General features: G+C 38.5%; 1 protein-coding gene across 1 annotated transcript in view; it reads right to left on the bottom strand.

Moving 5' to 3' along the window:
* The window catches only part of gpr158a (G protein-coupled receptor 158a), a 90,834-nt gene that overhangs the window by 31,465 nt on the left and 40,625 nt on the right, over nt 1-18,744 (bottom strand). The window contains exons 3-5 of the mRNA XM_030756881.1: nt 15,886-15,988; nt 12,009-12,235; nt 7,590-7,658 (exon numbers count right to left, since the gene is read on the bottom strand). Coding sequence (XP_030612741.1) covers nt 7,590-7,658; nt 12,009-12,235; nt 15,886-15,988 — 399 coding nt within the window. The remainder of the gene's footprint in view (nt 1-7,589; nt 7,659-12,008; nt 12,236-15,885; nt 15,989-18,744) is intronic.

Genomic DNA, 18,744 nt, shown 5'->3' with positions numbered 1-18,744 from the left:
TCTCTTTTTTCCTGATCTCTCATAGTTTCTGTCTCTCTGCTCAAGCAAGTAGGAGCACTGAAGCTACAGCAGCACATCCTCTGCTTAGTCTCTGTATGCTCTGGGAGACTCCTCTGGATTTTGCAGGAGGAGGAAAGGCAGTAGAGAATGAAGGGAAGGCTGTAGATGCACACAGCAACTCTCCAGATCCACTTAAGTCAGATTGAAAGTGTCAGAGCATCTTGGATGGAAGGCAGAGCAGAGAAAGGCAGACTAACGGGTGGCAGACTTTGTTTCATGGCCTGTCAGGTCAGGATACATTATCCTCTGGCCATACTGTTTCTCATTAGCCCCCTGATGTGCTGTGAAGCCCTGCCTGCCTGCCTGCCATGCATGGTAAAGCCCCTAAGTTGGGCTGAGGTGGCACTTTGGCCCTCCTTGGCACAAAGACAATGCTGAGATTAGACAGGTGGAAAGACAGGAATGGGGATGAGGGAATAGTCACGTAAGACTAGTGGTGGAAAACATTTCTTGAGTAGGACACTCAAGAGGTTCTCTACTCTGCCCCTAACAAAAGGACAGAGCAGAAGGTAGAGGACTGTAATTTAATTGTTTTTTAATTGAATTTATTTAGTTAGGAAGTGAAACTCTTGAGACTGAGAATCTCTTTTTTTAAGAGGGGTCTGGGCCATGACAGGCAGCATTAACCTAACATGTTTTTTCAATATGGCTTCTTGTGTGGAACATGCATTGTTTAAAGCTGTGGATCAAGGCTTAGGGCATCGTCAGAATGGATGTCTGGATGGATATCTGGATTGTGAAAAGGCTTGACACTCTGACAGTGAGATATTGCCAGATGTTTTTTTTAATAACGACCCAGTCCTAAAGACCAGTTAGCAAGTTGTTAGGGGAAAAATGTGCAGTCCCCAACTGATTGGTGAGCTATTGCTGGAGGTTGCTGGCTGTCTCTAAGTGAAATTGGTTGCAAAGAGGAATACAGTGTTGCATCAAAAAAACTTGTGATTGCTTTGGTCACTAGCAGGTTGCCACAGTTGCCCACAGATTGCATGGAAGATGCCAAGTGACACAAACCATAACCATTTGCCTTCAAAGTAAAAGATCCACCTTTTGAAATGTGTTGTGGTAAGTAAGTAAGGCAGAATTTTTACTTTGAAGGCTAACATTCTCCATTTGCATTGCATTTTTTTAAGTTTCACTACTGCTCAGTGAGTAGTTGGCCCATGTTTGCAGACAAGTCTGAAACTTCCACACAAAGTACAGGTGATTATGGCAATCTGCTAAACACCAATAGCAATAATGAGGCTCTTAGTGCTGCACCCTCTTTGTGACCAATTTCACTCAGCAACCTCCAGCAACCATTCACCAGCCAGTTGGGGAATACATATTTTAAGTCATAGGAGGTTTCCAGGGGGTCACCATCTGTTTTCTAGGCCTGTGTGACTGAGGCCTGACCTTAACTAAGTCAATTTACTTGTAGAGCATCTTCACACCAAATTAGAACTGAAAAGGGTTTTATATGGGTTTTATAAAAGGGGCTCAGGAAATAAATAATTTATTTATTTATGTAAATAAATATTTATTGATTTAAGTAAGATTTCCTCAACAGTTTCCTCAACAGGCTGCATGAGTCAAAAGCAATTTGCATATAGCAGTTTTTCTTTTTTTATTTCAAAATTTTTCACAAATATTTATGCATTTATTGTTACAGAACTACAAAGTCCCTCAGCAAGGAGGTCAAAGCATCTGACAGTTTTTGGTGCTGGTTTACATAAACCACAATAACTAAATAGTTTGGTTTAGTGCCATCAAAGTAAACTAAACACTGCAGGTGACTATTTAAAAAATATATATCACTATGACTCTTGAGACAAAAATTAAAAATAGTGAATTGGATATTATCACTTTATTACCACTTTTACATATGTGTTAATACTTATGAATGCTTGAACAGCAGAGCAGGAGGTGTGGGAGGAAGATAGCAATGAGGGCAGCCTGCAGTGGTGTACACGTAGAAGAGCTGGGAAGTCTCATGTGATACATTTACATGGATGTTACTATTTATCTGCAGTGCTTTATTGTTTTTTGCTCCACCAGGAGACTTTGGTTTCCTTGAACCAAGTGGTTAAAGGAATCTAGGATGGGATTTCTTCAGTGGAAACCTTATTTTTGGCAAAGATGTGTTTATGTGTGTGTTTTCAATATTTGACTACAGTTTTTACCAGAGATGTGGGAGAAATAAAGGAAATAGATTAGAATAACCTCTTGATTTTAATCCACTTCATTATCATAGTGTTGTGTAATAATAGTTTTGAATATTTTGTAGTTTCTCTACATGTGTAGTAAAAAATAGTCTGGATATCGATATGGTACAGTGCTTCCTTCCTGACTGCAACGACCGCTCTCGTGGTTTCTTTAGTTTCCCGCTCACTAGGTGTCTTGACATTTGCCGGTTTAAACATTTCCATGGCAACAGCGACCTCCACCAATCAGAGATGTCACTGTTTCAGTTTAGGATTGTGGGTAGAGTAATTCTTCTGTGAAACACTGCAAATAAAACACATCTTTGTGGGGAAAAAAGGTTGATATCACACAAACTTGTGGTTTCTACAGGACCACATATTATGCGACAATGTTGTGGTTTTTGGATTGTTACATTATTATGGCTCAAAATCAAAATCACTTTGGAGAATATGGATAAGAAAAAAACAAGGATAGTTCTTCTTCTGCTGGCAGAAATCACAACTTGAATTAAACCATGAAATGGACATAAAACCAAAACAATGAGCTGAAAGATGGTAGAAGAGTAATTGCTAAGTCAGTTGATCATTCTCTGGATTTGTCACGACAAAACACCTCAGTTACATTATAAAAATGTTCCACTTGATAAGATAAAATATTAATGAGCAGCTTCAATTTTCATGCTTATGTATTGTTTTTACACTGTCAAACATGCAACATCTTTACTTTGACACAGAATTGCACACTTTTTAAAACATATTTTATAAATCTGGCCATTTTCTTAACCTCTTTTCCAGTTAATGGGGTGGAGCCTATCCAAGCTGTCAATGGGCAGTAGGCAGGATTCACCCTTGGCCCCAGGCTGTCCCAGGGCTTATTAGGGCCAAAAATAATGCTCCAAATTTCCTAAAAAGAAAGTTTTTCTGAGGCTCTTTAAGTTATTATGAAATAACAAAAAGACAAGCACCAATCTAAACTGTCACTTTACTCCATTCTAAGCCTCACCAGCAGCGTCAATAAGAAGCCACAAAGTCACAAACAGAGGGCTGGTGAGCTCATCCAAGGACCACATTGTGAATCACAAATGTGTGTCCATCTCTCATCTCCAAAGCCAGACAGAAATAGTCAGTTTTGGCACTGCTATAATTTTGCCTCTCTCCTTCTGCACTGCCTGTCCCTCCCTCCTCCCCTTTCATCTCAAAGCGGCGGGGGGGGGGGGGGGGGGGGGGGGGGGGGGGGGGGGGGGGGGGGGGGGGGGGGGGCTGAAGTTATTGCATGTGACACACCCAGGAGAGAAAAAGGGGGGAAAAATTGCATTACTCAACAAAGCCGAATGCCACAGGAGCAGAATGAGATGTATCTCCTGCTGCTTAATAACAGTGGAAATATTTAAAATAGAAGCAGCAGCAGCGGTGGAATATTTCTGAATCTATATTTAGATTGGGACTGATGCGCCTTGCCCTCGCAGCAATGGCTCATGTGGGATTCACAGGGGAGACATGGAAATGCATCAGGGTGGAGATCAATCTAGCATGCTGCAGAGTGCCATGCAGAAAGATGCTTTTTTTTTTCACATGATTGGGTTAATATATTATGTAGTATCAAAACAAGATCTGTCATGTTTGGACTGACAGAGAACGATCAAACTGAATCCTCCTGCAATTTATTCCACAAGAACATTTCAAAGCATTGTAATCTCTAAATGAGGTAGGATTTACAGAGTGAGCTACAAAGTCAAATTCCTTTGTACAGCCTTTTTACAAGCCATCTATTTTTAGCATCCGCTGCTATCACTACACCAGCTGGATACAAAAATATCATCTGCTATTCATTCATTCACTAACCAATAACCTGACTCCCAGGCTTGCTTTCACTCTGCAGATTTCAAACATTATTACTTTTCAGGATCTTGTTGCAGCAAATTGCATTGATTATTCAGCTCTACATCACTTGGCTTTAATTACATTTACCTGGCATTGCTTTGCTAAGCATGTATCTCCACGTGATTGCGACTAAATTACAATTAGCCAATGCCCCATGCACTCAGGAGAAAGACATAATGGTGGTTTCATGTAAATCAATGGCATGTGGGTGTTCATCTGTAAAAATAATGAGGTACTGCTGAAGGTGGCACTGATAAGCCTGAATTGATTTTCATTGGTATAGATTACATAACACTGTTGAAGACTTTTTTTTTTTTTTGGTAAGTAAAATAAAGACAGAACCTTAGTCTCTCACACAGCTTACAGCTTCAGCAGATATTTTACATGGGTGAAATTACATTTTATATTCCTATTTAGCGCTATTCAAAACTTATGTGACAATCAAATATGTTTTTTTTAATAAGAAATACATTTCCAAAGCTTAATAAAACAACAAAGACGCTTTAAAGCTTAAAACAGGACCTATCATGCTTATGTTCCCTGCTTTCTGTCACCTATGCACTTTTACAGTCTTAGGTGTTCATATTAAAAATGGATGTTTCAAATAATAAAGTCAAAGTAATCCCAGTGAGCCAAAAGCTCAGGCTCTAAACCAATCGACCCACAGACCAGTATCCAAAACTAGAAACCCCAATATTGGATCCACAGCATGAGGGGATCAATGCTCTTATTTCAGTTTCTCTGCTCTATGTTTAGTAAGTTGCTCCCGTTTGATCAAAGAATAGACATATCTGTGCAAACACTGCACCTCTCACATCTTGCACGCACACTTTTCTCCTCCCCCTCCCCCCTGCTCTGCTGTGTGTCGTTGTGCGATCATGTGATTCAGCGGCATTGAGCAGACACTTGTAGGCTTGTAGAGAGACAGAGGAACATCCTGTGGAGATATTTTATGGCTGTAAAAGAAAACATTCTACACTGCGACACGTGTAGGAAGGCTGTTCACTACTGTGGCAACACCACCAATTTATACAAACACATGAAACACTGAAAAAGTCCCTCAGGCACGGAAACACAGAGGTCACTGCCAGAGTCCTCTCAGAGAGGAAAAGAATGTTCTGGTGGCTTATATAGTGGTTATAGTGATGTTTCAGTCATGTTGAGCCATGTTCAGCATAAGCTTAGGTTAATTTTCAAAGTGCATTTGGTCACCATAGTTACATATTTACTTTAGGAGACTGATTACTTATAGACTACATTCAAACAAGGCGTTTAGCCCATTGAAACATGTTAAATTAATTATTCAATTGGAAAAAATATATACCTCAAACATGAACTTTTCTGCACTTGGTATTGGTGATACCAGCCCTGTATTCACTTGGTAAATTAATAACAATAGCAATCAGATGAATAACAAATTTAGCAGTATCGCACACCACTTGTTTGTGATGGCAGCCCTTGTTCTGCTCTGCAGTCTCAGTAATCTACCAGCGTAGCCACACATGAACCAGTTCTCAGCCAGCTGCAGGTTCTGGTCGGGGTGTCACAGCAGCTCGTGGAGCACCATCACCAGCTGCAGTCCAAGACAATGGAATGAGATCCTGCCGAACAGCACGATGAGACTCACAACAACGACCTAATGAGCCCACCAGCAGGGAAATAGGTGACAAGAAGGACCAGTTCTAACTGGTCACCTGTGACTCAACTTCCAAACTAGGAGTGTGGGGATTGTCCAATTTGACCCTGTCACTATCTCAGATGGAGGAAAAGATTAAAAAAAAAAAAATCAATCACAAAATTTATATCTGGGAAACACGCCCAAGCAAATATGTGTGGGGAAACTGAACTGTGTATATACAAACATGTTCTTATGAATAATAAATATTAGTTGAGAATTTATTCCTTCAGTTATACTGCAAATTCACTTTCACGAATATGACCATGTGTATGTTCATTGTTTCTATCTGTGAATGTTTATATTTTATTCAGTGATAGAGACATGTATTGTTATATATAAATATATAAATATTTATTTGTGTGTCATGTTTCTGTTTGGTTGCTCAGTGTGCAGCCCTTCGCTTACTGTTTCAAAGGCAGTGTGGTCACCCGAGGCAAATTATCATCCACCCCTGCTCTAAATGCTCAGTTTTCATTATTTTTTCCCCCAATATTGCTCTGAGCTTACCACATTTCCTTAAATGGTAATTTCTGAGACGTGGGGGCGGGGCTTAAAAATAATATGTTCTGTTTGCAGAAGCCAGGCAAGGGGCAGCCAATCAGAACACAGTGTGCTTTTAAGAGGCGAGGATTGAAGAGACAGGAGCCAAAATAGCTTTTTCTCAGAAGAAAATGAACTGAAAGAATGCATATAACAAAGATATGTTTTTAACTGTTAATTATGCAATGCTATTCTGGTAGATTCCAAAAATAAAAATATAGAGGTGGAAATGAACACAGTAGGTCTTCTTTAAAGATGAACATGTACAGAAATATCCATACTGATGGATTAGATTCTTGCCTTTGAGTCTACGCCTTACATTTGGGATGTTTGAATTTATTATCAACAGAAAGACGAAAATAAACACTTAATATTTCCTCAATTATTTGATACTTTGCATCTTTAGAGCAAAGCAGTTAAATATATGTGAGAAGCAAAGAGAAAAAGAAAGACAATTGATTCATTGGTTAACAGATCAATTAATAAATTAAAAGGAGAGTGCAGCAGGGATTGTGTGTGGCTGACATAGCAAAAGCTCAAGAAGAAAATTGTGAATTTAAAAATAAAAATACATCTTAAATTCAAGAAGCCATTACTGACCAATCTGATTCAAAATTGTGAAAAGAAGTTGGATTTCAGTGACTGGAGTTTGCATTAAAGAATAAAAAGTCTTCAAAGGTTAAGTTAAAAATACATTCTGTGTGCAGGTTTTAAATGAACACAATGTGTATGAAGCAGCGTGAGTGGCTGGTCAACAGATGGTAGTCTTGACAGGCTGCTGGGTTCATTGGCCAGTTCTGTGTACAGTTAGCAGGGGGTCACCAACAAGCCCTGGGATGTTTGTCTCTGCCAGTCCCGTTTTATCACATGCAAACTTTGGCTGTAAAATCCCTGCTTATCACAGCTCCATTCAGCTGTCACAGAGGGAAAAAAAAACCACCTGAACAGTATGATTTATGAACTGGGGTTTGCACTGTCTGACAAGGCAAACAATCCTGCTTTGTGCCACTGCTGCAGATACAGTATGAAACTTTGTTCTGAGATATGTGATTTTGGTTTAGATGAATGAGCGACAGTGTGAAGTGAAGGTCGAGCTGAATGCTAGCCTTCAGTCAAGGAGAACATTTTTGTTTTCAGCTCAAAGGAGCATGGCATGTAGATTATCAGCTAACACTTCAAAAAATATTGCATGAAAAGATCCAAGGCTGCACGGCAACACACGTACAAGCTCACAAGAGTCTCAGGCTTACCGGAAAGTAGAGAAGCAGAGCTCCACACAGGATGGCCTCCAGCAGGACAAGACCTGATGCCCTTATACTCTGCCAAAACAGAAACACACAACCAACAATTATTAAACTTTTGATTTATAGATTATTCAATATTTATTTTAAAGCTCCTTTAGTTCTGGTTTAGTGTCCCCCAGGGATGTACCTGCAACTATTTTACTAGTTGTCTAAGTGGGGGGAAAATATCAAACTGATTGATGAGTCTTAAAAGAGCCCAACCAATATAGGATTTCAAGACCGATACTGGTACCAATATTTGGCAATATATTGGCAAATTTTTTCAGACATTATTCATGAGTCATTACTAGAATAACCTGATAATGCAGTTAAAAATATTATTGTTCATTGTTTATTTATTCTTACAACAAGTCATGGATGTGACCGACTCTGGAACATGACAAAAAAAGCTGATCCAAGCCAGCTGATCCAAGTAAAGACATGTTTGCCAGTGGGAAAGTGGAGTGTCCTGTGGTGGTCAAACTACGCAACATCAAATTTCACCATCAGCCACCTTTTTTTTTTTTGCAGCTTAAGCCTCACTCCTCCAGTTGAGTAGTTCTATGGTAGTCTTAATTAAAGTATCACACATTGCTGTTATCGTTCTACCTTGCTTGTTAATATTTTCCCATCATACAGCGTGATAAGGGATGCAAGCACCAATGCAGATGCTGATGTGAAGCTCTGAAACAGCAAAGCCCAAGCAGCTTTTGCCCAGATGAGGAAAGTCTGTAGCTCCAGGGAGATCAGCCAACACAACAAGCTATATTGATTTAATTCAAATAGACATAGAGAACTACAACAGCTGCCAGAGCCATATTTTTCTGAACCAGTATCTGTACCAAATACTCTCAGTTTGATGACCAGAAAGAAAATAGAAACATCAACGTGTGGCAATGGACAGACCAATGCCCCATGGAAGAAGAGAGCTTGGGCATGCCCTGAAAAAGCTGACAACCAACATTACAAGATAGTCCCTGACCTGGAGACTACAAGAAAAAATAATAAAAGAGGAGATAACCACAACACACCTGGTGATGGGATCTCACTGCAGACGCCAAAGTGACAGGACTGGGATGGAACGGGTGGTAAAGGGAGTTCAGGAGAGACAGTGGGAAACTGTTGATGGCCTGTGCTCCAGGGGCAAAGGGTCTACCTGACTACAGTGCCTTGTCACTGAATAATAATCCACCATGAAACCAAATTTCAAATCAAAGCTATAAAGGGAGCATAAACCCAAAACAATGATCTGAGTGAAGCTAAAATGCTTCATGAATTGTAATTGAAATGTTGGGTAAACATTCTCTGTTGGTTTGTCACTATGACTGACCCCAGTTACATTACAAACATGTATTGAAGAATTTAATCGTTCAATTTTTAATATAAAATCATTAATGAGCAGCTTTAAGTTTCATGTTTATTACTAAACAGAAAAATTACATATGTTCAATATGATCTATAACTGCTCCCTTTTTAAATATATATTTTATTTATTCAATTCTGGAGGGTAAAAAAAATTCCAAAATGCCAACATTAATAAAAATTTTAAAATATTCCTTTCTTGTTAAATGTATATACTGCAAAGTTTCCCTTCACATTAAAAATGTCTTAAACAGCATTTCATAATATTCAAGGCAGATTTAAAGAGATTGAAGGAGGTTTGTTCCTTGTTACTTGGAACAGGAGATAAAGCAAAAGCAGCAAAAGGGAACGCTCCTCCCTGAAGCACTTCTTATAGACTCATCCACCGTTTGCAGGCACTTTCTGTGCACCTCTTATGTAAGATATTTAGCAACATATCATCCTTTAATTGACAAGGTGCTTGAGGGGGGCTTTCAGAGAGCAGGGGACAGCTGTGCCACCCATTTAAAAATACATACAAAAGAAAGCAAAAGGCCTCCCTCTCTGCATCAGGAGACTGATAAACTCATTTTAATTAAATTGCATGAATTTAATTGAAAAGTCTGTGAAGAACTTCGAAACAAAAATCTTAAACTTAGTTTAATGATATTAATTGGGATTACATAAGAAGTCCTTAAATTATGACAAAGCCCTGGAGTATCTGAATCAGCCATCTGCTTTATTAATGGGAGTGATCCTTTGTTGAACTCCTTGGGTGTGGGAGATAGAGCAGCTAGCAGTTCATTTGTTAGGCATGTGGAGCATCTTCAGGCTAATCCTCAGATGTCTGATGTTCAACACAAAGCTAGTAATTAAGACACTTAATTGACAGAAACAATGGGAGTGAGTGGATGCTGAAAAGTTTGGTCAGAAGTTTACTAAGGAAGATGTGAAACTTAAAAAATTGCAATATTAACCAGACTGCTGAAAGGGAGTTTTTCTCTCCCACTGTCGCCAATGCCTTCTTATAGGGGGCTGTCTGATTGTTGGGGTTTTCACCCTTCAGGTCGCTGCTGTAGTGAATTGATGCTATATAAATAAAACTTAACTGAACTGAAACGCCTGTTTGTCTGCTATAGCTTGCAGCTGCCAGTAGCTGTAGCATATATTTTTCCTTAAAGCGCATGTCAAGGAAGTTCTGTTTTATAAGTAGCAAAGCTTTTGGATATTAGCTAAAACATTATGCATGTTATGCATGTTTCATTTTCTCCCATTTAAAAGCAGTGAAGCTGTGACATGTGCTGAGTGAGTTGCTAGACTGATTAGGAATCTGTGTCATCAAAGTGCTGCTTAGGACATGACTAAAATAGAGAGCTGTGAAGCAAAACACTGCTGTCTTGCTGATCTCCAAGAAACATAACTCAATGCCCTCCACAGTGTTCTCATCCTGGTTTAACTGTCCTAATCCAAAAGCAAAATCCCACTTAAAGTAAAAACAAAAACCAAACAAACCAATAAGTAGATCTAAGAAACACACAAAAAACACATACATGTAAGAGATGCTAAAAGTTGGGCTGAATTTAATTTGTATCTAATTTAAGTAAGTTTATATAAAGAAAATATACATAGATTTACATAGCAATAACATTAAAAATGTATACACACTGTTTTGATCCAGCAAATCTTCCACATAACAAAAAAAACAAACAAACAAAAAAAAGATATCCACTGCATTTTTACCCCACCCAAAATCTTTTTCTAAATATAACCAAGTAGTTTTTAAATCTAAAGTCTGTTTTGATGCCTAAACCTAAAGATTAATTGTGGCACGCACAGTGAAATGATTCGCTCCACCACTAACCCATCCAGCTTCAATATGGATTTTTATTTCCTTTTTAAATGGAAAGTTATAATTTCTTGTTCATTGACACAAATGCAGCAGTGAGGGTCAGGCCAAAGGTCTGGTGTTTGCATATGATATATTTGATAGAGGATAGATAGAGGAGAGCCTGGAGAGATGGAGGTATGCTCTGGAAAGAAGAGGATGCTAGGGATAGGGTGACATCGAAGCCAGATGGAGGATGATCTGTGGAGACCCCTAAGGGGAGCAGCCGAAAGAAGAAGAAAAAGTAGTACATGGACACAATCAGTAGGTATGGGACTGGACAGATAAAAAAATCTTATTCAAGGAAATGAAAATAATGTTGGGAAATTCATATGCAACAGTGCGCATGCACACACTACAATACACTGGAGGTCGTGACTATTTTGCAAACTCATGCCATGCCTGAGTAGAGAAAAAATAGTAAAAAAAAAAAGTATTCTATATGTTTGTTTATCATCCACTCTCCATGACAGATTATGGGTGCCTACATTGTTAGCACCATACCACAGACAGGACTCTTCCATGAGCTAAATCTCAATCTTTATTTTTACATCACATTGTACATTCATAAAGTGGTCTCATCTTTAAAGGTGCTCGTTTCAAGGTCATGTAAATAATATTAAACTTACTAAAATTACTAAATTAAACAGTAGATTTCATCCAAGTGTCAGCATTCATATTTCTCACTGCCATGTTTTACAATGAACATAGATTTGGCAGAATATATATATAATATGAATGAAATACCAGCATCATCAGTGAAAGATTAAACAGATTAATCAAAGTCAGTGTCCTTTTGTGTTTGCAAACACTGGTCGCGGTCCAAAGTGCTGATTTTGAGTTGATCTGAAGTCTTTGATACAAAGCTTTATTGTGACCACCCGCATATGGAACTACTGTTTATTAATTCCAGCGGGCTTTGATGACCATATGGCCTAAAAAACATCAAATATATTGATGTGATATTGCAATTGTGAACGAAATTAGTGTAGATCTCTCTTATCCACTGTTGAGTCACCAAACTCTTCATGGTACGAGAGACTAAATTCTTGGTTTAATAAATATAAATAAAATAGACCATGAGCTTTCACATAATACAAATTCAAGTTGCAGTGTCTGCATCAACCTTGTAAAAATCATTGTTTGATTTTAGCACCTACCTTATTCCTCCGAAAGTGGTATATGAGCACCATGCTAATGAAGACTATCAGCATGCAGAGGCACTGGAAAGAGAGCACAGCCATGCGAAGAGCGCCATCCTCTTGCACCACACAGGGGGTGTCATCTTTACAGTAGGCACAGCCATCCTGGCAAGGCAGGCAGTCGCTGGAAGATCCGTCGTCTGTCGTGGGACTGCCGTCTACAGCTTTTCCCTTTCTTCCCATCCCTGTGGAAGAAAACACTGAGGGGTAAGAAAGGAGTTCCAAAACCTAAAAGAAAGAAACACTACCCCACCTGTTCCTGCACAGGAATAGCTACATTATAATAAAAGAAAAATGTTTCAGCATATTGACCCCCCCCCCCCCCCCCCCCCCCCCCCCCAAAAAAAAAAAAAAAACATATTTGTTGCAAGTGAAGTTCAAGCAATAGAATTGTCTAAGTAGATCAAATATACGATTAAACATAATCAATAAAAAGTTGCATTCTTATCTAATAAAAATGATAAGTAGTTCAAAATGATAGAAGTAATGGTGAGACAGATAAATTGTTAATTAAAAGTAAGTTAGCTAGATTGTAAATATGAAACAGAAAGCACACACTCTTTAAATTCCAAGTTTTGGAGTATCAGGACATAAAAATAAAGCATCTGGTCCTTACCAGGTTCTAAAATTAGGTAAATACAACCTCCAATGAAAAACAACACAACATATTACACCACACAACAAAAACAAAAAAACTAAGCCAAAATGTGGAAGTGAAAATCTAACCACACGCTTACTGCTTCCATGGGGATTAAGATGGTCAGTATCAGCCAGTGCTGCTAATCAAATGCACTTGATTAACTGATCAGTAAACCTCTACAAAAGCACAGGTTTTGGCAGTTTGCTGGTCTGTAGTATTCACACATGTGTGTGTGTGTGTGTAAAACACAATACCAAGGAGGAACGATATCAGCAGTGATCTTAGAGAAACACCTGCAGCTGCCTATCAATCTGGGAAGAGTTTTAAGAGCATTTCCAAAGAATTTGAAGACCATAATTCTACAGTGAGAATGATTATTCACAAGTGAAAAACATTCAAGGTAGTCGACAGTCTTGCTAGGAATGGACATCCCAGCAAATTCACCCCAAGATCAGAGAAATTACAGATGGTATAGTAACTGTCATTTAAATTTTCCTTGTTATTGAATTTTCCTCCAGATCTGCCCAGATGAAGTGCATCAGCGGCAGTGTGACTCCTGAGTGTATATATATTCTTATCTGTCTATGACCTTACAAAAAAGTCATCGACATTGTGTCAACAAAAGGGAGATGGATCTCTATGTGTGAACATGAAAAGCCAACACTACTGCACCTTGTTCGGTCAAAGGCAGATCATGCAAGGCTGAAGACTTCAGCTCCCTAATAAAAAGCACACAGAGACAGTTTTTTTTTTTTTTTTTTTAACTTTTCTACTTTATCTTGGCAAGAGCAGGGATGCTGTGAAATGCTTCCGAAGCAAGCATGGGGACCTTAAATGTATACATAAATTACCGGTTGAAGTTAAGGTATAAACTATAACCACTTCAAAAGGAGCTCTTTTGTTGTCAAAACAGGAGGAGCTTGTTCACATTGGTAAGCAACAAAATAACTTCTATGAACTTAAGTAAAAACATCACTCTCAGAGTAAAGTAAGGTAAAAACTAAACAAACCCAGGGGGACAACGAGGAGGAAGTGGACTTGTTATTGGCTTGTTTAGAAATCCCCTGAGAGATGCCCATGTGGTTGGATAGATAACAAATTTTGGACTTATAGAGCTTTTATAGGGGCTTTATTGGAAGCAGGCATTGTCTCTGAGATTTGCAGGGATTTTGCCTTTAAAAAGAAACTGGCCTATTTTTCAAAGCTATGACTCGGCACATCATTGATCCCTTCAAAAGGACTACTTATCTCGGTAGCACTGAGTCATTTCCTTTAGCTCATTCTCAGTGGTTTGTTGCTGCTACATTTGAGTGACAGTCAAAAGAAGCGTAGCTACAGTAACCTCTCTCCCATATTTATATGCAAGATCCACAATGGAAGATCACTGCGAGACAAAGGAAAGAGAGTTGCACAGGCTTCCTCTGCAGGAGTGTCAGTGATGTCCCCTTGTGGATTAACAGGCTTGTTATTGGCCCCATGGTGGGCCAAACTGCAGCACAACGCCTCACTAACAGGCTTGCTTTTCCTCTTTATTGTTGGGTTCTCAAAGATGCACACACACTGAGCTTTCCTGCAGATTTGCACACTTGAACATGCAAGTTTGTGTGCCCTCACAGCACAGCAAACAACACAAATTGGCGAAAAACAGACTGCACATATATTTAGATCTCTGTGTGTGAAGTGTGAAGTTTAGAGGAAAAAAATGGATGCAATCAGATGGTGCAAAAACTGAGAACAGGGAAGTAAGGGGTGAGGGAAATGGATGAGAACAGGGTAAAATTGAGATAGACACACAAGAACGTGCTGTATGAGTTTAGAGTGGGATGAAGCAGGAGGGAAAGTGGATTGAAATGAAAGTATGGCACAGAAAGTGATGGAGGGCAGGTGAAAACCACAAGGGTTCTGTGTCTGCAAAAGCCTTTTTTAATTAACTCACAGCAGACAGAATAAACTGGAGAAAGTAGCTACCATTAAAAAGATATTTCCCTTCCCGAACCAGATTAGCCTCCCCAGGTACTGGGGCTACTTCAATTTTCAGACAGGGCAGATACGGTTATCGCAAATAGCTGACGGTCCTCATCATAAAGTGCAGCTTTTAGCCGAGTCAGAATTAATAAAATGAACTTACTGTTAATTCACCTGCTGTATTTGACTGAGAAAAAAGCTGATAATGTGAAAACTCCTCAAACATGTTTTAAACATTTGCTGCCAGACTGCTTGCAAAATGTGATACTATATAATTAAATTAAATAATGGATGCAGAATGTCTGCGTTATGTCATATTAATAGGCAAATCATAAGTTCTCGTTTCTGGATACCCCTGTTGAGTTTGACTTTAGTGGAGTTAATAATAATAATAATAAAAGCTCTTATTTTCCACTGTTATTCCACCAGTCGCTGCATCCCGCATTTCACTCATCTCCTCATTTCAGCCCAGGACAATAAAAGTTTTAATTGCAGAAGTTGCAAAAACAAAAAGTAAAATAAAACAAGGTTACTAATCTTACCATTTACGAGCATATATATATATATATATATATATATATATATATATATATATATATATATATATATATATATATATATATATATATATATATATATATATATATATATATATGTGTGTGTGTGTGTGTGTGTGTGTGTGTGTGTGTGTGTGTGTGTATAGAGCAAGTTAGGGGTAGGAATTAAAAAGCATTTGCGTCCTCCTACTCTTTTTTGAACAAAAAAAAAAATCACTGATTGCATGTGGACTTGATTTTTTTGTGTGTATTAATGTTCATGTTCGAAATATTGATTGATTGATTGATCTGCTGTGGAACTTACTCAGTACAAAAATCTCCAGAAAAGCTGTCAAGGTAAAACTGATTTGCTAAATGCCTATAGATGTTTTTCAAACAGACATTTTGATATGTACACTTGTAATTAATATATTTGGGTGAGTTAAAGCCAGGATTTGGTAAGGTACATGTTGGTTATAATGTAATGTAATGTGCTTTATATAAATGATATACAATACAATATATAGATTATAATATTTAAAAAAGACCAACCTTCACAAAAAAAATAAATAAATAACCAAACAAACAAACAAACAAACAAAGCTAATGACACTCAGGTTGTTCAACATTAGCATGTTTGGCAACACTTAAACACTTAAAGGGGAGTCACGTGAATAAAGTCTGCATTACTTACTTGCAAAGCCATTAACAGCTACTCTGTTGGGATGATAGAAACCTTTCCTGCAGTGGCACTTGTACTTATCCAAGACAAATCCATGACCACGGATTGGCAAACACTGTGAAGAGAGGACCACAGACAAAAATGAATGCAGTTTGAGCTTTAATACATTTTATAATAAACAGCTTTAAATCGTGTCATCTTGTGATACAGACACTGGCATGACAACAAATAAAATATGTCAATACTAAGCCAAAAGCAAAGCCTGCAAACCAAATTCAGCAAACAGACTCTGAGATCAAATGCCTTGCGGGAGGGACACGGGTGTAATTATTTAAGTTGTGAGATTCCTCTCTCTATCTAACTGTGCCTCCTTGCCACTCCATATTAAATTAGTAAAGCCTCTTGCACTTGATTGAAAGTGTGATAGGAAACAGACCGAAGGCTGCAGAGAAAAAACACGAGGGGCGTCAGGGGGCACCCTTGGCAGACTTTGTGTGCTGTTTGCCAAATTACAAGGCATAATTAATAGCTAAATTAAGAACAGACTTATTTGCCTGATTAGAGAATAGCCATTAATTCTATTTCTTGTGGGAATGAGATTCCATCATTTCCCCTGTACAAACACATTTGGCTCGCTGACACAAACTTCTTTTTCCCCCCTCACTGTTGCTCTCTTTCACAATCCACAACATTTTCTTTCTTTCTTTCTTTCTTTTTCACCACAAAATGTGAACAAATTTTTCGAAGCAGAGATGATAAGAATTTACGAATCCCCAGAAACGACAAGGGGCCCAAAATAGCAGCGGTACTTTAGCTGACACTTGACACGCTATGAAGTGTTTGTGACCTGACTGAGAGATCTAGAGGAAAGGCCGGTGGCAGCGTCTAAATGAAGCACCAGTCACTGTGATGCTCTTCACAGCGGACTGGACTCGGCATGTCTTGAGAGGCAGCTATTTCTGACTGTCTCTCAAGGTCCTTGGTGAGGTCTGAATGCATTTTTCAGTCCGAGAGTGTGCGCTCCACAGTCGAAGCCTTGAGACGCCAGCCAGGACTCAAAAGCACAAGGTAATTACCAGGTTACTATTCAGTCGAAAAGTTCCTCAAGTAAATCCCACATGGTTAACACTGAAGTAGATGCTCATTTCAAGGCAAATTTTCTGTTTTGTGTATGCGTCAGGTGTTGGTGGAGAGAGGACCCAAGTACAGTCAAAAACAATTAAAGAGTACGTCTTTATCGGCTGTTAGAAAAATCCAAAGACATACAGTCCAAAAACCAAAATAGGGTGCTGCTGAGTAGCCCAACAAATTACCTCTCACTTCCTTTACCTAATCAGTTTACCTAAACCTCAATGAAAAAAGTCATGGAGAGGTATAAAGAAGAATTTATAAGGACTTAGGAAAAGAGAATCTGACTGCACTTATACCAGACTCTTCAACTGTGTTGTTTGAGGCAGGCCATGTGAACAAGAACCACCAGTGCAAAAACATCAATTCATTGCAAAGGTTGGAATTTTAAAGGAATTATTTGGAACACAAAGCAAGCACAACTAAACACAGGTGAGACTAATGAGGGGAAGAGGAGACCATCACAAAGCAGGGGAAAAGAACAAAAGCAGGAAGTAAAAGCAAAACAAGACACATGAGAAAACAAACTTTCAAAATAAAACAGGAAGTAATTGAAAGATAAAAAAAATTAAGCATAAGACATGATGATAGAGAAAGGGCAACACAGAAGGCAGAAAGTAACACCAGAAACAACTGAAAACCAATGGAACCACTGAGAGTTTGTTGTATACCTTATCTTATTCATGTCATGTTTTGAATGTATTCCACCATTGTGCTTTTTTAGCTCTCCACCAACAGTAAATTTCATTGGGAATTAAACCAGAAAGAAAGCTTCTGTTTAAGTGTAGACTACATATAGAACAGTGTACTCACTGTGATATGATTCACTGGTTTGTGAAGCTCCATCCGGAAGCCTCAAATTAAGCAGTAAGCATTGTGCTTTGAAAACAGCCATAAGAAGCTAGAGGTGAGTATGAAACAGAAGACATTCATATGGTAGCAACCTGTCAATCAGAAGACAGCCACGCCTTAAAGCCGCTCTACTTTATCATCTGCTTTTCTCTAAAGGGGACCATAAATTACTTTGTAAACATCATGTTATATTTATTAAGATTTTAAACTAGTGACAAGAAAGAAAACCAGACGAAACATTCATCAGTAAAGTGCTTACTGTGGCTATAGAAAAAGAGGGCATTAGGGCCATTTTCTATAGATATAATCACGTTATTATGTAGCCAGAGGAGTTGCCCCCTGCTGGCCAGTAAAAATGCAAGCATAAAGCTTCACTGTTCAGCCATCTTTTATGTACAGGCTGTGAGTTTATGATTACACTATTGAGTGAAAGATATTTTAAATCCTCACCTGAAATCAATGATTTTATATTTAAAGAGTGCTGCAGGAGCTTGTGAACGAGTATGTGCATGAGCATTGGAGTTAAATACATCAGCTCTGCAGAGAAGTGGCTCCAAATAAAGGTTTATGTTGCTAAAAGCATAACTGAGCAATAACACATTTGTATGGTGATGATGTATGAATAAATACCCTCTTAATATGCAACTCTATTATCTTGCAAACTTGTTAACATATTGTAATAACATATGCAAGCAAGAGCACAGATGCTCTAGGGAACAATAAGAAAAAAAACCTCTAGTTCACTGTTTTAAAAGTCTTACAAAATGTGCAGATTCATTTACTTTCTTTTGTGAAAATGCATTTTACTGATACATTGTTTTGAACATAATCTGATGTAGGCTTATGCAGTTCTTTGCTTATTATTGGCTCTGTATGACAGCCAGAGGTAAC

Source organism: Archocentrus centrarchus, chromosome 20 (genome assembly GCF_007364275.1).
Source record: "Archocentrus centrarchus isolate MPI-CPG fArcCen1 chromosome 20, fArcCen1, whole genome shotgun sequence".
NCBI lineage: Eukaryota > Metazoa > Chordata > Actinopteri > Cichliformes > Cichlidae > Archocentrus > Archocentrus centrarchus.
The sequence above is the reverse complement of the archived record's forward strand: the minus strand, read 5'-3'. Positions and strand labels throughout refer to the sequence as shown.